Raw genomic sequence first — 27,531 nt, forward strand, 5'->3', positions numbered from 1 at the left:
GTATTTGTCTAAATTAAAAGTAAACTTTTATAAGAAAAAAAGAAAAAGTAACCCTTTTGTAGTTCATTTCGTTTGTGGGGGGGAGGGGTTGGGGGGGCTAAATTAGTGCCTGCCCCGGGCGCCATATCCTCTAGCTACGCCACTGCCTGGAGGACATTGGAAATAAACATCAAACATATTATTTTGGCAATAATTTAATTTTTGGTAGAGTTAAACCACGATAAGGCCGCAAATTCTATGAAATTATGACGTACAGGTAAATAACACTTGCACTGCGTGTGCTATCAAAATTTTTGGAGACTTTTCTTGGTCGCTGACTGTACTTTTTTCCACAAGCGGACGGACACGGAACGGACGACGGCCTAACATCGCCGAGAAAACGAGTGATAATATGTGAATTTGCTTTAATTTGCAAGCCGTGCAATTATTTTTATAGTCGATTATTGTTTAATTAGACGGTATTGTATGAGAACCATCATAAGGTACAATTTTTAATTATTGCCAATGACTCAATGAATAACTACCACATTTAAAGCACTTTTTGTAGTGAAACGTCGTTCGGTTGATTCGGCATTAGGCATTTAGGCATCTACTCCAAAATGCAGTCCAGGTAACTTTTAATTTAAAATAACATACTTATAGAAATAGATAGAAGTGGCGTGCTTTGTGTTGGAGGCCAAGACTCATTTTGGGTCACCGCGCCAACTAAGTAAGTAAGTAAGTATAGAAATAGATACATAGACAACATTCATAATCATAACACAGGAACATATCATATGAAGCGCGCTCTCGTGCGCGAATTGCGGCGCTAAGCCGATTTCGCAGATCTGCAAAATCGATAAATATGTTTTTTGTTTTCTATGGCGGGGGTACCTACACCTACACAGTTGTCACGTCAGGATCTGATGATGGCAACACGGTGAAAACGAGAGAACACTTCAAATATTATAGGTATATTAATGATAGCATTAGTATACCTAAACATTTTGTTATGTTAAAGGTCATGTTTGTAGTGTGTGCTATACCTTATTTACACATACACAGTGTTAGAGTATACCTATAAGGCTACACATTTATCATTTGAGAGGCATTTTATGTACCAATTTTATATCATAGCAAGCAGTAGTTTGTCTTTACGTCCCACCTCACATGGCGATCCTGCCAGTCAGCCTTGTGCTGTAAGATCTCGTTTGTTCTAGTGTCACAAAAAACGTATTTAAACTTGGCTACATGCGAAAAGTCCGTGCTGTTCTTAACACGATTGCGCAGTGGCCCAACGCCACGTTCGGCAAGCTCCACCGGCGCGCGCGCATCCTAGAGGCGTACAAATACGTCATTCCCGTGGCGCAGCTCCTCGCTCTTATACCAGTGCTGCTCTATTTGAAGAAATACATCACAACCATTAATTTTATTGATAAAGGACAGGTTTATTGCAACATATTCTTGACAGCTTTATTTCTTGTGAGTATAGGTATTGTTTTTCATGGTTACATACATTGTACAGTTAGCAGCAGAGGTTGCTAAGCGGGCGAGCTAGGTGTCCAAAACTAACTGTCGCAAAGGCTGTTTGGTCTTTGTTCACTTTTAAGGCCTTTGGAAAAATAGGTACCCATAAGTTATGAGACAAAATGAAATTGAGTAAATAACACGGACGATTTTCTATTTTACCTAATAATATCGTTAGCAATTTTCTTTTTCAGCAAAGAGCATCGCTACCTTTTCAGAAGGGTTATCAAAACACGGTGAAAAAGTTCTGTTTAGAGTTTCATTTAAATCATTACGAATATAAAAGTGAATTCGCCAAAAAGGTAAAAAGTTAACTTTTGACGTAGGTAGGCAGGTAATAACTAATAACCCTAATGATTTAGCCTGGATTCAGTGGCATTCTTGCATTTGTGTTGCATCAACTTCAGCCGGCGTATTATGGATAGCTTTATCCACGTGATATAATAACTGTCACTTTTAACACCGTGGGATAGAAAGCGACGGACACGCTTTTATCACGCTGTCACGTAGACAAGAACGACCATCAATATCCGTACAGTACGCGGTTCAAGTATGTTCCTCGCAAAGTTTGTTGACTCAGTTGACTGTTTACTGGGTTTTGAGTTAGGCAGTTATGAAATGTGAATAATTTATAAAGAGCAACAAATTATTAGCAGGTACACTATATATATGTAGTTCGTTTATTTTAGCATTAGAAAGAACTTCGCAGAAGTAAGCTCGTGGTTCCAAATCCGGCACTTTTAGCGGTAATAATTTGAAGTAAATTATATGTATTGGCCATGATACATTAGATAATTCAATAATTATTAACAATTAAGGAGCCTCATAAAAACTGTACGCTTACTTCTGCGGAGTTCTTTCTAATGCCAAACTATAGGTAGATAGCTACCTAAAAATAATTACTTAAGTAACTATTGAACATATGTATAACAATTGGTATTTATTTTAAAGTAAAATGTGATAATTGTAAACCGTTATTATATGCCTCTTACCTATAATACTGTTTTTAATTGTCCTTTTCAGGAAACTCGCAAGGTCAATACACTTTGCAAGTACGTCACCGGGATAATTCTTTGCCAACTGTACGCTGGGATACTTTTATATAATTTCGTGCCCCTCACCCTAAATATATATATGGGAATGTTCTCTACACCCGTACCAGAGAATAAAACATTCGTTCACTCTGTGGACTACCTATTACCTTTCGACGCATACACTGACGCAAGGGGCTACTTAGTAATATTCTTTTTTAACTGGTTCCCGTCTTACAATATACCAACTGCAATGTGCAGTTACGATCTCTTGATATTCATAATGGTTTTTCATATTTCGGGCCATTTGAATATACTCTCGCATAGTCTAAAAACTTTTCCACAACCGAAAGTCGTCAGTACTGAGCAGACTAGACTTTATAATATACAAGAAGATAACAAAGAAATGTTTCGTGCTTTAAAAGGTGCAATCGATTACCACAGAGTGATTAAGAAGTAAGTTAAAAATTCTGGGTAAATATTATATTTTCATGCTCTCTGGCAACCCCACATTGCATTGGCATATTTTATTACGGCCCCAGTACATATTGGGCCAACGCAGGCCAGTCCAAGGGACGCAGCCATGTGTTTATGCGTTAGTGCACGCATTTAAGCACTAAAGCATAAATGCGTCCCCCAGACTGGCCCACACTGTACAATATGTACAGGGATTTAGTGCACACACACACTCGAAACACACTCGAAAAAAAATAACTATAATTTTTAGACTAGGTACATGTCAAATGAAATTGGGGTTGCTGTAGAGTAGATCATCTCTTCAGCAACCCATATCGAATAAAAGTATTTTTTTTTCGGCAAACGAGTTTGAAATTCATTTTCGTTTTTTTTTCAGGTTCATGACAGAAATGACTGAAACGTTCGACGTGACATTATGTAGCTATCTTGCTTTCCATCAAGTGATGTGCTGCTTGATGTTGTTGGAGTGTTCTACCATGGTAATAACTCATTTTACTCGTATCAATATTCAATATGGACTGATTATCAATCCAGTTTCCTTGGTGGTTCTTAGCTATCTTTAATAAATATCGATCGAGCAGTTTGAAAAGTATCAGAGGGGTTACCGCGAAAACCGAAATTCGCAATTTGCGGGACCCTTTCTCTTTAAAAAAAATCCTGTGACAGATTGTGATATGTGATGTGAGATGAAGATAGTTTGTCTTATTTTTTTCAGGACCCTAAAGCACTTGGAAAATATGGAATACTGGGCGGGGTCATATTCCAACAATTAATCCAAACCTCTGTGGTATTTGAATTAATTCATTCAAAGGTAGGTATCTAGGATAAGTCCGCCTTTGTACTTAATTCCATTACAATAATTTATTTTTGTAAACCTGTGTTGTGTACTACTCCTACTAATAGGTACCTAGGTAGAGTTAGATTAGTCTGTAACAATCAAGGCCTGTTCACTTCCTAAGAAAGTTATGTCCCCAAATAATTGCGCATGTGTGCGCCTGAAGCTTCTATGTGTGCGTTGGCCTCTGAGAAAAAGTTGCGAGTAATAAAAATAAAAACATTTTTCTACAGCAACATTGCTCCCAACTCTGATTTAAATTATCACGAATTTTATACATAATTAATCATAAAACGGGACTTAAAACGCTTAAAACTTAATTACACGCGATTAAGTTTTATAATGAATATTTGCTTCCAACTAGGAAATCAATACTACAGCTTATCAATATTCATAAAATATATGGAGGGTAGATACGTCTACCCACCATAATAAAAAAATATATTTGTCAATGACTCTGTCCAACTGCTGTGGTTAAAGTTCATAACGAAAATTTTATTTATTAAATCTTTAAATAATAAATACAACGTAGCGGTACAACCACTTAAGACTGTAAGTCTGTACCTACATAGATTACAGCAATGCACATAGAAAATGTGCTAAATGCGGAGCAACGGCTGTTGAAGCAGCCAGAGTGAAATTTATACAGCTTTAGTGGGTTCAGAAGGAACCGAGTCATAACGCATCTGGAAAGCGTATTAATTAACCGTGAAGAAATGTATGAATTAATACAAGTTAGAAATCTGTGTAAAATGCCGTGTGTAAAGTGTATCTGTGTGTAAAGTGTAATATTTAGGTAGGCATGCCTAATGTTATTTTTATAATACTGAAAACTTTGTGAATGCGCTTTATTAATGTCTATTTTTATTAAGTTGTCAGGGTTTAATTTTCAGTGTATATTTCTATATGTAAAACATAATACAATGTTATAAACATAAATATGCCTTTTATTTAAATCAATAGATAATACCACAAACAAGGGGTAATATTTGCATCTTTCATATATTTCGTGATATGAAGATAACAAATATGTTTATCAACATAATTACTATATACCTATAATACCAATACCCGCCAGGCTAAACCGGTTGTCAACTTTAGTTCCATTGGTACACATCGAGGGCGCCAGTAGTATAAACGTATAAACGGTTGGGGACATTTTTTTGTATGGAGTTACCGTTCTTCTCCTAGTGAGTATTATATTCTTTGGTAACAATGTTAATAGCACATACGCAGTGCAAGTGTTCTTTTAAACGTCAAACTTCTATGAAATTATGACTTATCAGTTATCTTATAAATGGTCTAAATTTTGGTCTAACTTCTATGTACACTCTTAACCCTACAATGCATGACTTTTTTGTTTATGGAAATAAAATTATATGTGATAAATATATGTGTTTACTATTAGGGAAAAATAATAAAAAAAATACACAAGGCATATTTTGGAAAATAGAAGGTTTTTTATCTGTGTTCCATATGTGGAACACCATGCATTAAGGTATTAGAGTATATACATTTAAAAATATATGGCACATTTTCGTTTTTACATACCTATTCCATTTCTTTTTGTAATGCTATCAACCTTTTTTATGGATGTGGATTGCTTTTAAGTGACTTTTGTGGATTTAGCGGCCTTGAATCATGTTTTTGACGAGATTTTTGTAATTTTACTTAGTCCTGATGAGGCCAGCTTGAAGCTCTACTGGTGATGTATTACCAGCATCAGCATTTCAAAAACTTCTGGTATTGTAGGTTGACTTTACAGAATTAAAGTGTAGGACGTGCAGATGATCATGGAACACATTGGTGACCTATTATTGAACTTGATACCAACTCCGAAATTCTGACAGGTGATTCCGATGTATGGAGTTGTGATATAGTTAAAAATAAGTCATATGTAACTGGCGTCAGCTCAACTAACTCGGGACATGACGACCGACTATTTTCTGAGTCGCTAAATTCTTCAGAAGCCTGATTTATTGTTGCCCGCATTATTTCAAAGACGAATTCACTATCGGCACTCAAATATCCCATCATCCAGATCCCGATCATGTTTACTTGCAAAGGATTGATAAAAATGATAAATAATGCTCATTATCTGCATTCCGTAAGGATTTACTTTCGCATCGTCTAAAAACTGTTCATAATTATTAATTAATCAGCTGTTGTGAGCTCTAAACAAAGGTTAACGATTTTGAGCCTTATGCCTTGGACAGAAGTTCTCAAATGTATACATATTTTAACGTGAGTGTGCCGTAAAACCATAAATAACCGTTCCTACAGATTACGCCAAACTAAAACTTATGCCAACGTAATAAAGACTCTGACAGGTGCAAGCGTTCCTTATTTGTTTTGTGTAAGCAATATGAACCTCAATGCATGGTGTGCCATATCGGGAACGTTTGAAAAATATTGCTTGACGCTATCTAAACGTTGCAAAACTATGAAATTAAACTTACCATTGAGTAATATACAGATTAACAGTCACAATATATATTTTTTCTTATTCTTTAACTTTAAAATGATTTTTTTGTCGCACTTCGAAACTTGTCAAAACTGATTTTTGCACCAACTCCCGAAATTTGATCGATTGTCCGTCACCATGGATATTTACTGCTACCTAGCGGCAACACGCCGAACTATTATAGTAGCCTTGAGTGTAAAGTAACCTTCAAGGTATAACAGATGTCGCTGCCTACCTGAATCTTGACGCAATTCGCACATATTTCGGTTGTGCCATATATGGAACTGTATGCATTGTAGGGTTAAACAAAGTGCTCGTGAGGAATCTCAATTATTTTTATAATTTTTAGGGTTCCGTACCCAAAGGGTAAAACGGGACCCTATTACTAAGACTTCGCTGTCCGTCCGTCCGTCAGTCCGTCCGTCCGTCCGTCTGTCACCAGGCTGTATCTCACGAACCGTGATAGCTAGACAGTTGAAATTTTCACAGATGATGTATTTCTGTTGCCGCTATAACAACAAATACTAAAAACAGAATAAAATAAAGATTTAAATGGGGCTCCCATACAACAAACGTGATTTTTGACCAAAGTTAAGCAACGTCGGGAGTGGTCAGTACTTGGATGGGTGACCGTTTCTTTTTGCATTTTTTTCCGTTTTTTTTTGCTTTATGGTACGGAACCCTTCGTGCGCGAGTCCGACTCGCACTTGCCCGGTTTTTTATGGTGAACAATCACCAAAGCCAAAAAGAATGCTTCCATCATCATCACCATATGCAATTGGGGACATTTTTAAATTTATTCGTTATATGTATTTAAATTTATTTAGAAATTTGTTTGTCATTTAATGTTTGATGAATTGATATTCCTTACAAAAGTTCATTATGTGCCAACAGACCGAAACTCTCGGGGATCAAGTGTACTCGATAGCTTGGGAAGACATGGACATAAAAAATAAGAAACTATTTCTAATGTTTCTGAACCACGTGCAGAAGCCGTTTGGTATGAAAGCCTGCGGGATCGTGAATGTCGGAGTGCTGACGATGTCTGCGGTAAATAGAATAATTGATTTATTAACCTATTTGCTAATGGATGTCATAATCGCGATTTAACTCGGTGACGCGGCGAGCGTGTTGGGCACCTTCGCGCCTAAGATTTTTAACTGATTTTTACGTCATGCTCTCCAGCAACCATACATTGGGTTTTGGCATTATTTATTAACTTATTATATGAGGATTTATTTAGTACACAAATCGTACTAAATTTGTATACAGGGTGGAAAGGCACGACGATCCTTTCCGCAAAAGGGGGATTGTTTAGCCTAAGCTCTATATTTTCTCCATAGAAGCTATGTTAATATGGGCAGCCGTTTCTAAATTATGGCCTTTTAAACATTCATGCAAAAAACTACTTTGTTCCAACCCTAACAGGTGACAGGGTCAATGAACTTACTTGTAAACAATCAATATACGACAGGAAATTATGATAATTTGTTCTAACCATTCTTAGGTCTGCTTACAACACGGTAACTCGGTAAGAATCGTTGCAGGATTTTAGTTTTCTTAGTGGTTCCACTTGTTCAATACTTGAATGAAGTAGTTGTGTTATTCTTTAATATTAATAATACTAACCACAACATTGTTCACAACGATAGTTCAAATTGTGACATTGACAACCACTCAAAAGTACGCAATCGTCTTATAGTTAAATATCTCTGGTTTCCTTGACTGATAACACGTTTCACAAAAATATTTTCGAATAATTGGAAACTATCTAAAATAATAAAAAAATACAAGTAGATTGTGTTTGATGTACCAAATGAACTTGCAAAAATGAAATACTAAGAATAAATCAAGAATAAATACTTCTTAAATACCTAACTAACAAACCTTCATGCGTGGTAGGAAATAGACAAGACGTCTGATGTTTGAAATTAAGTTGTCATTGAACTTTACTTATCTAATGTCATATTCTTCAAATAAAAATGCTGTTGTCGTGGTTATTTTAATTTGTGGGGCTGTGTAAAAGATATGGTGTACCAAATGGAATGTGAAACTGCGGACGAGACATTAAAGGCTAATTGCTGCTTTTGACAATCTGCGGAGAAAAAATTACGAAGAGCATACACTACCGCATGGGCAATGTGCGCGGGCTCGGGTGCGGGCTGCGGCGTACATTATAAGACACAGAGGTACATTTCACTGAGCATATAATCACTACGTTTTAAGAGTCGGCACTTTCGAACAAGCCTTAAACCGAATTATGAACGTACATTGTGCCAACACACCAAATACATGTCAATATTGCCAACACAAAAAAAACAACACTAGGGCTTGCCACTACTGGCGTACCTACTCTTTATCGATATCGATAAATGTGCGATACAGTCGCCATCAGATATATCGGAGCGGCCGAGGTGCTCAAAAATATCTGAACACGCACCTAGCGCCATGACAATAGAGGCGTGTTCAGATATTTGTGAGCACTTTGGCCGCTTCGATATATCTGATGGCGACTGTACATGCTGCTGTACTGTACTATAGTAACAGTAAATTTTGAGTATCACTAGGATTAATAAAATAAAAGCAAAATATAAAAATAATTTTATTTAACATATTAAAGATATGATACAGATAGTTTATTATTACAATACGCTTATGTTATGAACGTAAAATTTGTATGGGGTTAAAGTTTTCTTTTGAGCTACGAATTTGAAACTTCGTTAAAAGATATATTATTTAAATACAAGAAAACTAATTTCAGCGTTTTTGAAAATTCAACCTCTAAAGTGATGAAAAAGGGGTTGAAAGTTTGTATGGATATCAAACATTTTTTCGAGTGTTGGACTTGAATCTTTGTATTTAGGGATATTATTAGAAGACAGGAAAAGTAATTTCAGCGTTTTGTAAAATTCATCCCCTAACAGGGTTAAAAAGGGGTTGAAAGTTTGAATCCATTACAAATGGTTTTGAAACTTCTTAGAAAGGCATAATAGCCGATTGCAAAAAAAAGTGATTGCAACGTTTTTGGAATTTCAACCCCTAAGGAGGTTAAAAAGGGGATGGAAGTTTGTCTGCGGGTGCAAATTTTATTTTAAGCAAGGAACTTGAAACTTTGTAAAATCGTTTTAAATTAAAATACAAGAAAACTCATTTCAGCATTTATGAAAATTCATCCCCTAAGGTGGTGAAAAAGGGGTTGAAAGTTTGTATGGAGATCAGATATTTAGTGAGTGCGGAATGCGGAACTTGAATCTTTGAATAAGGGCATAGGTACCTATTATGAGAATACAAGAAAAGTAATTTCAGCAACCAACATCAAAATCCACTTGACTTAAAACTTCATACAACTTGCTAAAAAATGTCAACATTGCTTGGATATGAAAATTATAGGTACTAAAGATGTAAAATGTTGAAGATAAGATTCCACGCGGACGAAGTCGCGGTGTTGCCCGCGACTTCGTCCGCGTGGAATTGATATTGCATACTCGTTATTACATATATTATTTTGCAGCGCTTCTTAGTTGAGCTATCTTTGCAGCGTTCGCAGAAATTTCTTCTGTTTTAATAATATCCGAATTTAATATTTGGCACTGTCTTCTAATTAAGATTTTGGTCACAAGCCAAAATAATTGTTTTTTCATGAAATCCTCATGTTCCTTACATGTCCACCAGGTTATGTTAATGTTTGCCGCAAAGAGTGTGCAAAACATTTGCCCGACATTTTCTTCATATAATAAATGACTATTTTTTTCAAAATAGTTTTTCGCTTCCTCAATTGTACGACACAGCTGGATAGATGGGTACGTTAATGATTTCTTTTCTTGCCACCACTCCCGCAAGCTTATAAATTTATACATTGGGTGATCTGTAACATCTTCCAGTTTCAGCAAATTAGAACACATTTGACAGCTTACGTTCTTCAACAGTCTATAAGCTATGTAACCGCTTAAATATACAATAGGTTGATTTTCTATGTCTGTTAAATCTGTTTCAATTTGCTCCTCTAATTCATTTTCAGGTATCATTAAAACAGGATATTCTTCTTCTTCATTGGTAGTCATTGATGTGAGTTTCTCATCACCATCAACATCATGTTGGCATAATGGATTGACAAGCAATAACTTGTTCAAATCTTCTTCGCAATTAGATCCTCGGTTATGTGGTGCATTCATTCCAGAAATATGAATTGATTTCAATGCACTTACAAAATGTGTGCAGGTAGGATTTCGATTTGTAGGGCTATTCTGTCGTATAAGTCCGAATAGGTTTTCAAGAGCGTCTTGATTCAGTGAGCGTAAATTCAAATAGTTAGTCCTTGATCCTTACAATAACACCAGATATCTTTAAGCGAATTTATGGTTACAATATAACCTTCCACGCATCTGACTCTTTTTAATCTTAACCTGCTATCTGATTTCATGAACTCCATTGACTTCAGCTTTTTCAAAAAACTATTCCAGATTTCTATGTGATTGGTTTTACGAGACACATTTTGTCTTCGTCCCTTTATTACATCTTTTGGGTTTGATGGGCCATTAGTAGAATCAAATAAATTATTAAGGTCCCGTACTACCTCGGATGTTTGTGCCACTTCTTTTCCGTACTCTGTGTCTTCATATTTTTCTGCAATCATCTTTAGAATAGCTGCGAAAGTATTACTTAGAGTTTGAGCGGCATATTTCACTTTCATTTTATGTTTTTGTTTTGGATCTAGCATTACAGAAGATACTTTATGAAAGTACAGCAGAAATTTTGTTAATTAAATTCCATCGCTTGCCTCTAGGTTTCCGGGCTTGATTTTTCAGAGAGTCTGATACAACATTTTTCAGAAAATCGGAATCTAATTTGTCCAAATCGACGGATGTTTTTGAGAGTGATGATAACAAACACTGTGTTCGCTGCAACTTTTTTACAAGTTTTTTTTTTCGTGGAGTCATTTCTATGTTGCTGTAGCCATATTTTGGCGGTGTTCCTCGTATACAATCTGTGGTTTTATTCGTTTTTACCCTTGAAGTCGAAGCATCATCTAAAACAAAATGATTTGTTAATAATAATTATGATTAGTAACGAATTGTTCATCACTACATAGTATAAAACAAAGTCGCTTCCCGCTGCCTGTCTGTATGTATGCTTAGATCTCTAAAATTACGTAAGCCCCCATTCGCACGGGAGCTTTTTCAACACGCGTTAAAAAGCGGCCAAGTGCGAGTCGGACTCACCCATGAAGGGTTCCGTAGCAGCAAGTAACATAATAAAATTGCGGTTTACGATTTATGACGTATTAAAAAAAAATACTTACCAGACCTGTCTCTGCGTGCCCATTGGCGTGAACAGCCGCAGCAACCTCGCGTTAGTCGCACACGCGACGACGTCGCTGCCCGCCGTGACGCACAGGATCTCCTCGGTATCGGGCATGGAAACGCTCCACTCCTTGCTGCTGCCGACCAGCGATATGCATACTAGTTTGCTGTAAGATATAGATATTTTTTTAATAGATTAGCTATTGCGTAGTCTATCTATAATAATCACCATTAAAATCTTGTGCATGTCTTATTCAACATAGGAGTTGGCATTACACACAATTCGATGTTCCGGAAAGGTCATACATAATAAAGGATTTGATTGTATAATCATCTTTTTGAAAGTTGCAAGCCTAACTCTGGTACCACCTTTTTTTTAATACCAGCACTTGTAGTCTGTATCTTTAGGTATTTAAATAAAAGTAAACAAACAATTTTTACATTTTCGGGTAGTTATAAGATTTATTGGTTAACCAACCAAATGCAAAACCGCCTAGATATGTCACCAAACGACCTGACTTTAACCTACGTTATTTGATCGTGTAATGTTTTCATCCAACCTCAACTGGCTTACTTAAGAAGCCATTTGAGGGTAGATTTTGTTTCATCATCATCATCATCATCATCTCAGCCATAAGACGTCCACTGCTGAACATAGGCCTCCCCCTTGGACCTCCATTCGTACCGGTTGGAAGTGACCCGCATCCAGCGTCTTTCGGCGGCCTCTTGATCGCGGCAAGCTGTGATTGGTCAGTTTCATTATAGTTGACTAAACAGAATCGATATGAATATTATAGTTGAGTTGGGAGCCCATACATTAAAAATACCCAATTGAAGTTTGGTATAAGAAATCTTAATTCAAGAATTATAGTCGACGAGTACAAAAAAAAGTTTTTATTGCACCATTAAAAGATTATTTGCATAAATCTGATTTGTCACAATTAGTTATAGAAATACCCATTAGCAAGGAAAATTCACCCTCATCTTCGCAAATCATTCATAATTATTAACCTTGAGATGAATGCAGTGTTTCCCATTTTATGTATTCTTAAGGAAAATAACAACTAATTCAACTTAGGTATGCATTATATAATTTTTATAGACGTTTTTTTAACGTTATTAAAATGATATACATGGTGGCTAAAATATAACTGCATTCCCGTTGCCAGGCAGGTTTGGTATTATACTGAACAACTTTTACTATGGGGACAACACCGAATACATTCGGCGACAGACAGAAAGAGATGGCGGCAAATTGTCAAAGGGAAGCTGTTCCCTAGAAGTGGCCACGACCCTCGGTGATGAGGAAACCGATGCAAGGAGGCGGAAGGAGGAGTTTATAATTATAAACCTACCATCATCAGCTCTCTCCACCATTTCAACATCGTCAGGCGCATCAGCATCAGCCTTGCTGTCCTTGCCATAGCAATTCATCAGTGCACCCAGCTGCCCGGACACATCGCAATACGCCAACACACCATTTCCTGAAAGATAAATAGTTTAGATACATACCAGTGGCGGCGCGTCCATAAAAGCCGATTCCCATCGGCTTGCCTGTTTTTGGACGTTTGAGCAGAGTTGTAAAGGAATATGTAAGCCAAATTAGCCCCAGCTTGCCTATGAATATGTTTGACGCGCCGCCACTGATACATACAATACAGGATACACAGAGACTTATTGGTCTAAGAAAAAAAACGGACCTACTTCAAATTCGACTGCTGAGTTAGATGGCGCTCCGGCTCAATACATTATGGGGTACAATAAAACAGATGATGATGATGATGATGATGATGAACGTACTAATTGTACGCATTAACCCCCTTATCCATAAACGCTTACTAAAGTTGACAAGCTGATAATAGTTTGTTCATTTCCATCATACTAATATACGTCAGAAAGGGACAAACGATTATTATCGGCTTGTGAACTTTAGTAAACGTTTATGAATAAGGGGGTAAGTCGTGGACAGACGCAAATGTATATGCAGCATAACTGTTAATTAGCTCACCACCCTTACAAATATGTATGGAATGTATGTCTACTAAAAGCATAGTAAATATAAGTTTTATATACCTTTAGTAGTAGTAGTAGTAAAACACTTTATTGTACAAAAAACAAAACAAAACAGGAAAAATAACATTCGTCATTAGTACAAAGGCGAACTTATCCCTTTAAGGGATCTCTTCCAGTAAACCTTTGAGCAATTGAGGGAGAATTGGAGACGGTAGACATCCGTACTGTACCAACAGCGTAAATAAAAGAACAAGAAAAGAAAATTATAATGATAATAAAAACGAAAAGTTTCTTAGTTAATTATAATATTACCTTTAGGGTTCCATGCTATCGCTGTAACATTATGTGATGTGGGATGCTCGATGATGCCCGTGCAAGTACCGGACTGTACTTCCCACACCGCTATCTGCCCGGCTATGGTGCTTGCCGCCAAATATTGACCACATGGTGAAAAGCGACATTGGGATATTGCACATTTTATCTGAAATATACAATTGCAATACTAACTAACAAATCTAACAATCGCAACTTCAAATCGTAGAAAATGCGGATGTCGACCAAGTTGGTAACAGGAACTTGTTAGTGGCGGCGGCGGCGGCGTAGGTGCTAGGTAATTTCGTCATTATATATAACGAAATCGTCTAGATCCCGAAAAGTCGGCCAAGTTACTGTTTATTAAAAAAACGCACCTATATTCTTGCTCAAATACTAAATGTTTGGTTTTTTTTTAATAAAGAATGCTAAAAATATAATATTTGACGTTTTTTAAGTACCAAATCTTGACATCCGCATCCGCAGATGTGAGGCTTTAAATATCCGCATCTGCGGATGTCAATAAATCTGCATCCGCAACATCCCTGGTTTACATATAAAGATCTTTACAATTCAAATAATCACAGGAAATTTGTAGTGCAACTCACCTCACTTTTAGTGCTTGTCATAATTTGTGTTACCGATGCAGTAAATCTAGTGACAATACCGTCTTTGTCGAAAGCCGGGAATGTGTAAGCTTGTACAGCATGATTATCAGTAGCCACATACAGCCTCTTGTCTTTAAAACACACCGCTGTCGCGCTCTCTCCAACGCAATGGGAGTTACGATCGTCGTCTTTTATGTCAACCCATATTCGAACATCTCCGTCATTGCCGCAAGTAATTATATGCCTGAAGAGTAAATATATTTGTTTATAATCCAAATACTTATAGTATTAAAACATAAGCAATAGAAATAAAAACTCACTGTCCGTCTTCAGTGTAGCAAACATCCGTATAACCCTCTGCATGAGCATATCTTAGGGGTCTACTATCTATTTTCATTTTTATCTAAATTAATCGCATGTGATTTAATCCGTAATTATTAAACTATTTTAACTTGCACAAAATACATGAACAACCTCAAAACAAATCGACTAAATTTGACTTTGACGTTTCATTTGGCGGGAACAAACTTCCATCATTTCAATCTGTTCGAGTAACTAATAAAATCGTTACAATCATTTCGAAGTTCGCAAATTGCGGGGATTTTTCTCTGTCACTCTAATTACGCCTTAAAAAAAGCAAAAAAAAACCGGGCAAGTGCGAGTCGGACTCGCGCACGAAGGGTTCCGTACCATAATGCAAAAAAAAAACAAAAAAAGCAAAAAGAAAACGGTCACCCATCCAAGTACTGACCCCTCCCGACGTTGCTTAACTTTGGTCAAAAATCACGTTTGTTGTATGGGAGCCCCATTTAAATCTTTATTTTATTCTGTTTTTAATATTTGTTGTTATAGCGGCAACAGAAATACATCATCTGTGAAAATTTCAACTGTCTAGCTATCACGGTTCGTGAGATACAGCCTGGTGACAGACGGACGGACGGACGGACGGACGGACGGACGGACAGCGAAGTCTTAGTAATAGGGTCCCGTTTTACCCTTTGGGTACGGACTACGGAACCCTAAAAACGGTCACCCATCCAAGTACTGACCACTCCCGACGCTGCTTAACTTTGGTCAAAAATCACGTTTGTTGTATGGGAGCCCCATTTAAATCTTTATTTTATTCTGTTTTTAGTATTTGTTGTTATAGCGGCAACAGAAATACATCATCTGTGAAAATTTCAACTGTCTAGCTATCACGGTTCGTGAGATACAGCCTGGTGACAGACAGACGGACGGACGGACGGACGGACGGACAGCGAAGTCTTAGTAATAGGGTCCCGTTTTACCCTTTCGGTACGGAACCCTAAAAAAATACTTACTAGATCTCGTTCAAACCAATTTTCGGTGGAAGTTTGCATAGTAAATGTAGTTACAGGGGGGGGGGGGGGGACACATTTTACTAATGGGGCTAACGGATTTTGAAGAGTTTTTTTTAAATAGATAGAATGATTCAAGAGGAAGATTTATGTATCATTTGTTAATCCGTGTGAAGCCGGGGCGGGTCGCTAATTAATAATAACTATTAACCGACCTGGTGTACTTTTATCAGAAATCTCGTATGTTGAAGTCGATGGCACGTTCTTTGGATCATAACCCTTATTTCGCTTTGAACTTGGGGAATCATCATCTTCACCTTAAACAAGATTTTAAAATTACGTTATATTTAAAGGAAAGTCACAATAGTACATTGTGTATTAAGGGCGGGAAATAAGAAATTACGAACGAGTGTCAATTTTAAGCCCGACGCGAAGCGAGGGCTTAAAATGTTCACGAGTTCGGAATTTCTTTACCGCCCGTGGCACACACAATGTTTTTCATCACACTTGTAAGGAAAAAAAGGAGAATTAATAAAAACAAACTTCTGTATAAAACACTTTTCCGCCCTAGGGCGAAAATTTCAATTTCCCGCCCGCAAGCCCTACGTGTAAATAAGTGTTTTTCATCACACTTGCTCGGAAAAGATTTTTTCCGCCCTAGGGCGAAAATTTCAATTTCCCGCCCGCAAGCCCTACGTGTAAATACATCTTTTCCGAGCAAGTGTGATGAAAAATATATTTTACAGTACATATGGTCCTATTTTCCCGCACGAGTGCGTAAAATAGCACTTTTCGTGCGATGTCAAAAGTTTAAAGGGCCATATGTAGGTACTGTAAAACGTTGTACGATACACGTGCGAATAGGTAATTAGCAACTCGTGTAGATTTAAAACGATATTTCAAATTTCCTCTTTTCCGCACTTGTATCGTAATTCGTAATAGTACATTACTACAGAGGCCGTGAAGTAAGGGATTGCAGGATTGCGGTAGACGGCTGAGTCGTAGACGAGGCCGGATAAAGCGAGTCTTGCAATCTCTGTTCCGGCCAAGGATTGTATTAGTGCTTTTCTCAAACATTGCATAAAAAAAATTTAATAAATTAAAAACGTTATAAGAAAATATTATAATTAAAATAACTACTAAGTAATGAAGGAAATTATTTATTTTAGGTTGTAAAGTAGAAACAATTGCTTCATAAGTCAGAAACGCGCATGTGACACCCTTAATATAGCAACATCCATAGATTACGAAAACCACTTAGCGTTGCTTGTTAGTCTCTATAGGCTACGGTGGCCAAAATCGAGAAAACAACTGTCTAAAAATTTAATTTAGCGCGGAGCAATTACCAGGACCTCATGAGTTACGAGAAGGCGTTAAGAGCGCTATTACATTTCGGGGTTGAGCGAGTTTAGGTATTTTACGCGCTGCGGCAGGCCGTGTGTGCTCAGTATGCCGATTCCTTCTACCACACTCGCACTACAATGATGGATTAAACATTCTTGATCCTTCGCGAAGCATATTGAAATCAACCATAACAACACTAACTGTACTTAACTTTTAAAGTCCTAAAACTGTTATTTGGTAAGTACGAAAATACTAAATGCAGTGCAAATGTACATAGGGGCTGTTCATAAATTACGTCATCTATTTTTGACGATTTTTGACCGGGGCCCCACCCCTCAAATCATCCAAAACTCATGCTTCGGATGACTCTGTTTCCTCCTACGTCATGCTACATCATCCGATCTCCAGACCCCCCCCCCCCCCTCCTTCCATTTGAAACGACGTAATTTATTAATAGCCCCATACTCGTACTTATGAAGGTATATTACTCGAAAGAAATTATAGGTACTCGCTTATTTACATGTTTCGTCATTGCATTTGGTACCTATAGGTTGTAAAGTTTGTATCAACGAGGGTTTAAAAACGAACTGGTATGACCACATTCCGGCTCCATCATCAGACCTTGAGTACTATCTTGTGTCAAAGATCTTGTTGAGACAAATCAAACGAGCCCAAACACGAAGTGGTTTAGTTGCATGGTTGATTGGTACCGGTGACCACCTTCCGGCTCCATCATCAGACCTTGAGTACTATCTATCTTGTGTCAAAGATCTTGTTGAGACGAATAAAACGAGCCTAAACACGAAGTGGTTTAGTTGCATGGTTGATTGGTACCGGTGACCACCTTCCGGCTCCATCATCAGACCCTGAGTACTATCTTGTGTCAAAGATCTTGTTGAGACGAGCAAATGAGCAACTTCATGTCTTCATTTCATGATATTAACGCATACATTTCGAAGTATGTTTGAGAAAATAACAATTTTTTCTCAAACATGCAATGAAATGTCGTCGCTCCGGGCGTTATATCAGGCTTCGAAGTATCACGTTTAGGGCGGAGCAACTCCAGAGAACTGTAAAGGAATTTCATACAAAATTGAACGCCTATACTGCAAAACGTAATTCAAGACCAAAAAAAGTATGACAATGTTGCCACTGCAATAATTTGTTTGTAAAATTGTAAATTCCTTTTGATAAATAATCATGTTAAGATAATTTATTCATTAGTAATTTTACTCCTACTATTTAAAAAAGTACTTTTAGTTACTTATTTGTACATAAATACAAGACGCGCTAGTAAAAAAGTGGCAACATTTCTTACTTTTTTTGGTCTTGAATTACGTTATCTAGAGCGGCTACCGCGAAAACCGAAATTCGCAAATTGCGGGGATCTTTCTCTTTTACTCCAACGAAGGCGTAATTAGAGTGACAGAGAAAAATCCCCGCAATTTGCGAACTTCGATTTTCGCGGTTATAGCCCAGTTTAGGCGGCCGGGAAGTAATAATTAAAGTATTATTTTAATCTTTTACCTTCTAGTTTGCGTTTTTGTCCTGAGACTCCTCCAGCAGAAACTACTGTAACATAACATTATTAAATTATGTACTTGCCTTTATTCAGTTTAAGAATAAAAAGCGGCAAAGTGCGAGTCAGACTCGCCCATGAAGGGTTCCGTACCAGCGAGTAACATAATAAAATTGCGGTTTACGATTTATGACGTATTAAAAAAAAATACTTACCAGGCCTCGCTCAAACCAATTTTCGGTGGAAGTTTGCATGGTAATGTACATCATTTTTTTTTAGATTTATCATTCACTTATTTTAAAAGTTACAGGGGGGGACGACACACATTTTACCACTTTGTAAGTGTCTCTCGCGCAAACTATTCAGTTTATAAAAAAATGATATTAGAAACCTCAATATCATTTTTGAAGACCTATCCATAGACACCCCACCCGTATGGGTATGATGAAAGAAAAAATTTTGTGTTTCAGTTCTAAGTAGGTATGGGGAACCCCCAAAATTTATTGTTTTTTTGTGTGAAAATCTTAATGCGGTTCACAGAATACATCTACTTACCAAGTTTCAAGAGTTCTTACAGTTTCGGAAAAAAGTGGCTGTAACATACACGGACAGACAGACGGACAGACAGACGGACAGACAGACGGACAGACAGACGGACAGACAGACGGACAGACATGACGAACCTATAAGGGTTCCGTTTTTTGCCATTTGGCTACGGAACCCTAAAAAAAGGTAGCAAATTATGAATACTAATAAAATTTTAATACCTATTTCTGAATGATGTGGTGTCATTTTATCAGAAATCTCGTAATTTGAGGTCGATGGCACACTGTTTGGGTCATAACCCTTATTTCGTTTTGAATTTGTGGAATCATCATCTTCACCTTAAACAAGGTTGTAAAATTACGTTATATTCAATTCAAACGAAAGTCAAAAAATAAAAATATAATTAAAGTATTATTTTTATCTTTTACCTCCTAGTTTGCGTTTTTGTCCTGAGACACTTCCAGCAGAAACCACTGTAAAGCCCGCTCCACACTCGTGCGCGAATCGCGGCGCGAAGCCGCGAACGCGAGTCTGGAGTCGATTTCGCATATCAGCGAACTAGACTCCACACTCGCGTTCGCGGCTTCGCCCGCGATTCACGCGCATAGTCTGGAGGGCGCTTAACATAATCAAACATTTTAATTTACTTGCCTGATTTTAGTTAAAGAAAAGCGGCCAAGTGCGAGTCGGACTCGGCCATGAAGGGTTCCGTACCAGCAAGTAACATAATACAATAGCGGTTTACGATTTGGTAATGGTAATGTACATCATATATATTTTTTAGATTTATCATTCTCTTATTTTGGAAGTGTCTCTCGCGGCTCGCGCAAACTATTCAGTTTAGAAAAAAATGATATTAGAAACCTCAATATCAATAGACACCCCACACCCATATGTTGATGAAAAAAAAATTTTTGAGTTTCAGTTCTAAGTATGGGGAACCCCCAAAATGTATTGTTTTTTTTTTCTATTTTTGTGTGAAAATCTTAATGCGGTTCACAGAATATATCAACTTACCAAGTTTCAACAGTATAGTTCTTATAGTTTCGGAAAAAAGTGGCTGTGACATACGGACGGACGGACAGACAGACAGACATACAGACAGACAGACAGGTATGGCGAATTCATAAGGGTTCCGTTTTTTTTGCCATTTGGCTACGGAACCCTAAAAACCGGGCAAGTGCGAGTCGGACTCGCGCACGAAGGATTCCGTACCATAAAGCAAAAAAAAATGGAAAAAATTCAAAAACAAAACGGTCACCCATCCAAGTACTGACCACCCCGCGTTGCTTAACTTTGGCCGTTTTTTTTTGCTTTTTTTTGTTTTTTTTTTTGCATTATGGTACGGAACCCTTTGTGCTCGAGTCCGATTCGCACTTGCCCGGTTTTTCAAACTCTGGAACAATAGGGAATGACGATAGAATTTCGTCCGAGAGGGGCGCCTTGAGATTTAGGCTTGGTACCGCATTCCTTTTTAGCCTGTTTCCATTTTTGTTGAAGGCAGTTGGAAGAAAATGATCTCCACAAATAAATTTATTTTCGTTTAATCTTTGTATGGGTAAATATACCAAATCTTCGTTGCCGGTCAACTTTACCCATAATCGACATCTGAAATAAAGGGATTATCGACAAGTTGTTCGCACACTATTCGTGTCCTTAGGTTACCTAGTTTTTTACAAGAAGAACCTATTCACAGAATGTTTTCGTTTTAATCAAGGATTGTAAACGATAAAAACTGCTCCAAACTAATTAAATTAGTATCTGGTAACGACTCAAAATGAAAATATCGCATAAAACATCAGTTTATCGACCTGTTGGGGTCAAGCGGAAATCTCGCCAAAAATATATCAGATGTTAATCTTCTTACACGCCTGACCCCACAAACTTCACATTTTCGCAAAGATTTGCCCCCCATTTAAGTAAAAGAGAAAGTTATTTTGTCTTATACTCAAAAATAATCACTTAATATTACCGCTGTCACGAAAATTTAAAATGACGGTTGACGTTTTACCGATCATACCAACCTAAAGAAAAGTAAGTATAATACGACTAAGTTGAAAGCAAGTATGGTATGTGCTACCAAAATGCAACAACAGTCATTTTAATTCGATAAGATTATTTCTATGCCTCAATGTTGGTAACAAGTACGTTCATAGTTTATCATAGTATGGGGTGTCGATGGGCTGGGTACATTTGAACACCGTATGGAGAAAATAGTGTTAAATATTGGCAAAAAGTAATTATCTAAGAAAGTAATAAAATTGTTTGTAATATTTTTGAATTCATTTGATTTATTTGTCATTAAGCGTCATTCATACCTACATCTATCCTACATCATTGCGATTCTGTCAACGATCGGATAAAGCGTAAAGTCCCGAGCTTTCCCGACGGAGATCCTTAATCTAGCCGTCATATGCACATGCTATAGGGTTATCACCACAGTTAAAAAGTAGAAAATTTGGTATTTTTATTTTTTACTCAATTAACGATTCTTACCATTACCAATCTGCTCTGTATCACTTAAACGACCTAATACTTCCGGGAAGGATCGTCGTGCCTTTCCACCCTGTATACTTGAAAAAAAATGTAAGTATCTAGTGTGGGAGTACAAGCCAAATGAAATTGGGGTTGCTATATAGCGACTCTCCAGCAACCCCCAACTAGCAAAATCACGCTAACAACAGTCTCTAGACTACAATTTTGTCGCTCTTATATTGATTTTATATCATCGTATAAGCCCGGGTTTGGGCACAAAGCATAAGCGTATTTATTTTAATATCGTTCTAATATCAGTCTAATTGAATGTTGTTTGCATTCACAGTAATCTTTTTCAAAACTATATTAAGCTGCTTTAGGCTAATATCGCTTTTACGTAAGTATCTTGTAAGCCTACATAGGCTTATATTGGTCGAACGTAAGTATCTTGTAAGCCTACATAGGCTTATATTGGTCGAACGTAAGTATCTTGTAAGCCTACATAGGCTTATATTGGTCGAACGTTAGAATCTTGTAAGCCTAAATACGCTTATTTTGGTTTGAAACATTCTATTTGTGAAGTATAAATATACGGGTGAAATTAACTGCAACGTGACAAAAACATATTAGTGTAAGTGTTTATCAAACTTTTTATGAATTATGTTTAAATATAATAACGTGCTGTTTATCATCGTCTGTTTATGTTTCAGGGTAAGTATTCACATGGGAAAATATTATTTATTGTAAAGTAGACCCTGTTTTACACTTCAAACTTTATGCGCCTACTCAAATATGGTATTTGAATATTTTTATAATTATTTTATTTCTTTATTTTGTATTGATAGTCAGCCATTGATGTAGGTGCATTTTTCAAGCGCACTATTAGAGTATTTTAAGCATTCTGAATACAAATGATGTGGCCATGTTGAATTACTTATACTAACAATAGTGTTCCCAAAAACGATTTAAGATCAAACCATCTGATATTGATCTTCTCTATTGTGATATAAGTGTCTTGATCTTATATCACTCTAATATCTTACTAAAGTGCTGCTGTTGATCTTATTATAGCTTTAGTAAGATCAGAAAAGTACGTACTTACAGTGTTCTTATGCGATGTTAATATTAGTCTTACATTCTTACAATAGCATTTAGAAATCTAATATAAAATCAAATGAACTAAGAGAATGAGGATATAAGACCAGGTACTCTCAAGTTCAATGAGACTTCGTAAATGTTGTTGTAAGAGCAAGAGGCTTATAATAGTATTATGCTATGTTGATATTAGTCTTACATTCTTATAATAGCATTTAGAAAGTCTAATATAAGATCAAATGAACTAAGAGAATGTGGATATAAGACCAGGTACTCTCAAGTTCAATGAGACTTCGTAAATGTTGTTGTAAGAGCAAGAGGCTTATAATAGTATTATGCGATGTTGATATTAGCCTTACATTCTTATAATAGCATTTAGAAAGTCTAATATAAGATCAAATGAACTTAGAGAATGTGGATATAAGACCAAGTACTCTCAAGTTCAATGAGACTTAGTAAATGTTATTGTAAGAGCGAGAGGCTCATAATAGTATTATGCCATGTTGATATTAGTCTTACATTCTTATAATAGCATTTAGAAAGTCTATTATAAGATCAAATGAACTTAGAGAATGTGGATATAAGACCAGGTACTCTCAAGTTCAATGAGACTTAGTAAATGTTATTGTAAGAGCGAGAGGCTTATAATGGTATTATAAAATGCTCTTATATACTTATATAAGACTAGGTAATAAGACTAAACTTACTAAAGTGCGTATTAGCTTGTCTAAGACTAATATAAGAGCGATGACAAGTTCAAAACAAAAATAAGAGCGCTATAAGCTCACTACTCTTATAAAGTGCGCAATCTGAGACTTTTTTGCTAGTTGGGCCCCTACTGAAATGCAACATTAAGCTCCAACATTTCCAGCAAATAAGTGACTGGAATATTTTGTACTTATGATTTTATTCCCCACAAAGTAGATTTAGATGAATTTTGTCTAGTTTCATATCTCATATCCATATCACAAATATCTCGACGAGCAGCAGCTATATAATTTGGAGGTTTACAGGAGGATGTTTTGATATAAACTGTTTGCTTTTTTACAGATTTTAAGGACATCGTTCTCATATTTCATAATGTTACGTACTCTAAGCAACCAAGAAAAATAAATTATGTCTTCTTAGACTATCCAAGTGCTGCGAACCGCCTACTTACCAACAATTTACTTCGTATCTACGTACCGTATTTTAAATTCACCTCAGTCATGTATTACACCACTTGTACAATGTGGGCTATGCTCAGAACTCAGAAGAATTGTTTGGCATTGGCCCACAGCTGCTTTTTGCAACTTCACCCTTTCGATGGCGGCAAAGCGATCATATTTGCACGCTGGAACATTGCCACCGACCCACTGAGCGGATTCTCTATGCCTGCCTAAGCCTCAAATCGCAGAATGATATGAATTTACTCGTAAGGCCATTGTAGCCGTAAACATTTTATGATTGTTATCACCAGTTAAATCGATTAACTTGATATAATTAATGTATAATATATTATAATATAATGTTACTCGTACTTCATGAGGAGGTATACCTACTTGCGAATTAATAGTGGGTCTATTCTATTCTTGTGCCAGTCTTTTAATTTCCACATACGACGCATTATTTTTTATTTGGCTGAGATAAGTGATTCTAGGTCTCCCTTCTTCTCTTCTGGCACAAGAAAGAAATGATTGGCGATTGCTCCACCGATAAGAGCAAAGCTCTTAAGTTATGATGATGATGCTATTCTATTCGCAGTGTTGTGTGTAGAATCAGAATCTATACTTTTCCTTTACATAGAGATTGGTAAAGAACATTATTGTCAAGGCGAGTAATAGGTATAGCAATTTGCATAACATTTTGTCTTTTTGTATTTGATTCACTGCCGGATACCCGATTAGCTTCTCTTCGCTTCTTCAGTTTCAGTTCAGTTTCAGGGATACAGCTCCGTAATAGTTCACAGACCGGTCCGGATGTCCGTCTTTGGCGTTTACCTAACTGGTGAATTCGCGGATCAAATCTGGTTAGCTAATAAAATAAAATAATCGAGACAACATAAAATTGACATACATAGTTATTGTTCTGATAACAAACTCCAAATATTTTGCCACGATTATACAGTCTAAATACGATTTTTTTTGAATTACCCTAAGACGTGGATTATACAGCCAAGGAACCGTGAAATTTTGTTAACCTAGTGTATTCCATATTTACCTTCATTAGCCAGAGATTACAAGTGCACAATGCTGTTGAGATTTAACTTTTATTCGACATTTTTCACAATCTGCATCAGTGTATTGTTAATTCTTGCTGTAACTCGATATAAAGACAACACAAAGCACCGTTCATGTCCAGAGAGGCCCAGGAATAGTAACAACTTCCTGACGGTAGGAGATGAAGAACAATGGAACAACCCGCACGTCGCCTCACCAAACATTGACGATATACTCCAGGAGACTAGAGTGAAAATTGCATTAGAGCTATCGAATTACAACTTCACAAATTCAGCGGCAAAAAACCTGCAGGAATTACTGCTGGAATCGGGGGGGCAGCCTCTACGAAGCCTCGTTATATCAACGTGGAGGTCTGGCTCAACATTCCTAGGTGATATTTTGAATGCGATGCCTGGAAACTTCTACCACTTTGAGCCATTTATGAATGTCAAAGTATATCAGATCAGAGGCCCACCGGAAGCAGAAAAAGCAATAATAACAGTCAAGACCTTGTTCAAATGTGATTTCGACATCTTTTTACACGGATATTTGGAAGATTACCTTCGTAATAAGGTGGTACCATGGTACCAGTTCAGACACAATGATAGATTATGGAAGCACGTTAAATACCACAGAGATCTGTTTTTCGATCCTATGTTCATTTCTAACTTTTGTAAGTTGTTCCCTTTCCAAAGTATGAAACTGGTGCGCTTCCGGCTACGACTGGTGCAGGAAGTCCTGGATGATCATGAGTAAGAACTACTTTTACGCTTTATTACTTATTTATCGTTATATGCTATCTTATGATCAACAAAAAAGTAACTTACTGGTATATCTAAGTAATCAGTCAGACCAAGCTATCGCTGCACTCATGCATATGACTTGGACTGTAAAAAGGTTTTTAAACTAAATTTTCATGGTATTAAGGTAAACATTGTACTCAATCACCGCGAAGAAGGCAAGGAAGGAAGGGGGTTGGTTACTTTGTCTTAGTGAGGTTAAATATTTCGAGTTAAAGAGGTTTTGGGCTTTGGAGGGAAGGGCATCTTGTGTACTTATAGGATTTTGCCTTATCAAGGTTCGAGTTGTGAGACTCCACCATATTTGTCAGGTATTGTCCGAATAGGTATTGCTATGTAAATGTTTTTGTTCTCGTTTCAGTCTCAATGTAAAAGTGGTATTGTTGGTTCGCGACCCCCGGGCGGTCATGCAGTCCCGACAAGGCAAAGGCGTGGAGTTCTGTAAAAAAACAAGCCCAGATTGCTCTCGGCCCGAACTGCTCTGCGCTGACATGATAAGCGACTATATAGCTGCGAAAAAACTTCAGCATCAATACCCAAACCGCCTTGTGTAAGTGTTTCAAGTCGTTGTAACACTGCAGGCACTGCAACGGAGTGGGAGCATAACGCATCATGCGATTGCACCCTGTAAACCGCTCAACCCTGTCCCCGCTTATTGTACTTATTCCTAAAATATATACTGACTTGTTTACAGGGTACTGCGTATGGAAGATTTATCTTTAGACCCCAAAAGCATGACGCTCCAATTATTCAAGTTCTTAGGCCTCAGCATGACGCCTGAAGTTGAGCAGTTTCTGGCCTCGCACACCACCCTGCAGGTGGGGGGAGCCTACGCCACCTTCAGAGTGTCCCGCGATGTACCGTTCAAGTGGAAGAATATTTTACACTATGACTACGTTGAGGAGATACAGGTAATTTTGATTTGCAGCTTGTTGAGTGGTTCAGTGAAAATTTTGAAGATTTGGACAAGCACAAATCAGTGAATGTTTAGGTATAAAAAAGACTGACTTAAGCATGCTAAAGCCCTCATAATGACCCCACGTCATCGTCACCTAATGTTCAATGTTCCGCAGTGAACGCATATATATGTTCCGCTTCCGCTAGCGACTCAACCATGGACTGAACACAGCGCGCAGTTTGTCAACGTCAAATATTGCCGCCTGAGAGGAGTGACATAAGATTACGAATTTTATTTCAGCCATTCAAAACTTTTATTGACCAATCACAACTATAGCGGGTAATTTTCTATTGGGTAATAATAATTAAAGCTGTGGGCTGGGTATATTTATGGAGAAAGGATAATTAACTACTTGCATGAAGGACTTTACTTGATTTTTTGAAGTGAAAACTTCTTTAGCGGCGCTGTGCACTTTTTGTGATGGGGAAAAAATGTTAAACTCGCGAGAGCGCAAGTCGTAAGACGGACACGTGACCTGATCGAAAAACCGTTATAATATCATTGAGTTTTCACTTCTGCCAGCACTCCCGGAGTGCAGCCCGTTTTTTTTTATTCAAGTAAGCACATTCCTATTTAATCATTTCAGACGGCATGCAAGCAGGCTATGGAGTTGTGGGGATATCGCTTGGCGCACAACGCTACGCACATGGCAAGCAAGGAGTTTTACCCACTGGACACATTCAATTACTCAACGGTTTTAAGAAGCAAATAAAAAGTAACCTTTTTTTTCA

The 27,531-nt window shown here is 37.2% G+C and overlaps 2 protein-coding genes and 1 long non-coding RNA gene across 4 annotated transcripts; 2 read left to right on the plus strand and 1 right to left on the minus strand.

Moving 5' to 3' along the window:
- The first annotated feature begins 204 nt into the window (after window positions 1–204).
- On the plus strand, window positions 205–24,025 carry LOC134666792 (uncharacterized). Its single transcript, XM_063524088.1, has 8 exons — window positions 205–610; window positions 1,200–1,461; window positions 1,701–1,808; window positions 2,530–2,993; window positions 3,391–3,493; window positions 3,730–3,825; window positions 7,208–7,363; window positions 23,895–24,025. The coding sequence occupies exons 1-8, from the start codon at window positions 600–602 to the stop codon at window positions 23,955–23,957; spliced, it is 1,263 nt and encodes a 420-aa protein (XP_063380158.1). The 5' UTR covers window positions 205–599; the 3' UTR covers window positions 23,958–24,025.
- On the minus strand, window positions 14,202–19,565 carry LOC134666860 (uncharacterized). 2 transcript variants are annotated; one of them, XR_010098559.1, is made up of 4 exons: window positions 19,496–19,565; window positions 18,737–18,781; window positions 16,081–16,182; window positions 14,202–14,790 (listed from the first exon to the last, which is right to left on the minus strand). It is a non-coding gene; the product is annotated as an uncharacterized LOC134666860 (long non-coding RNA). The 2 variants fall into 2 exon arrangements; XR_010098558.1 differs by having other exon boundaries at window positions 18,737–19,557.
- LOC134666794 (carbohydrate sulfotransferase 4-like) lies at window positions 24,020–27,531 on the plus strand. Its single transcript, XM_063524090.1, has 4 exons — window positions 24,020–25,794; window positions 26,204–26,392; window positions 26,537–26,753; window positions 27,387–27,531. The coding sequence occupies exons 1-4, from the start codon at window positions 25,073–25,075 to the stop codon at window positions 27,510–27,512; spliced, it is 1,254 nt and encodes a 417-aa protein (XP_063380160.1). The 5' UTR covers window positions 24,020–25,072; the 3' UTR covers window positions 27,513–27,531.

The sequence above is a fragment of the Cydia fagiglandana genome, chromosome 8 (assembly GCF_963556715.1).
Source record: "Cydia fagiglandana chromosome 8, ilCydFagi1.1, whole genome shotgun sequence".
NCBI classification, from domain to species: domain Eukaryota; kingdom Metazoa; phylum Arthropoda; class Insecta; order Lepidoptera; family Tortricidae; genus Cydia; species Cydia fagiglandana.

Coding starts and splice junctions, on each gene's coding strand:
- LOC134666792 (XM_063524088.1), top strand. Junction 3,826..7,207: donor TTGAATTAATTCATTCAAAG/GTAGGTATCTAG, acceptor ATGTGCCAACAG/ACCGAAACTCTCGGGGATCA. Junction 7,364..23,894: donor GAGTGCTGACGATGTCTGCG/GTAAATAGAATA, acceptor GCTTTTTTACAG/ATTTTAAGGACATCGTTCTC.
- LOC134666794 (XM_063524090.1), top strand. CDS start 25,073: ATGCTGTTGAGATTTAACTTTTATTCGACATTTTTCACAATCTGCATC. Junction 25,795..26,203: donor GAAGTCCTGGATGATCATGA/GTAAGAACTACT, acceptor TTCTCGTTTCAG/TCTCAATGTAAAAGTGGTAT. Junction 26,393..26,536: donor CAATACCCAAACCGCCTTGT/GTAAGTGTTTCA, acceptor ACTTGTTTACAG/GGTACTGCGTATGGAAGATT.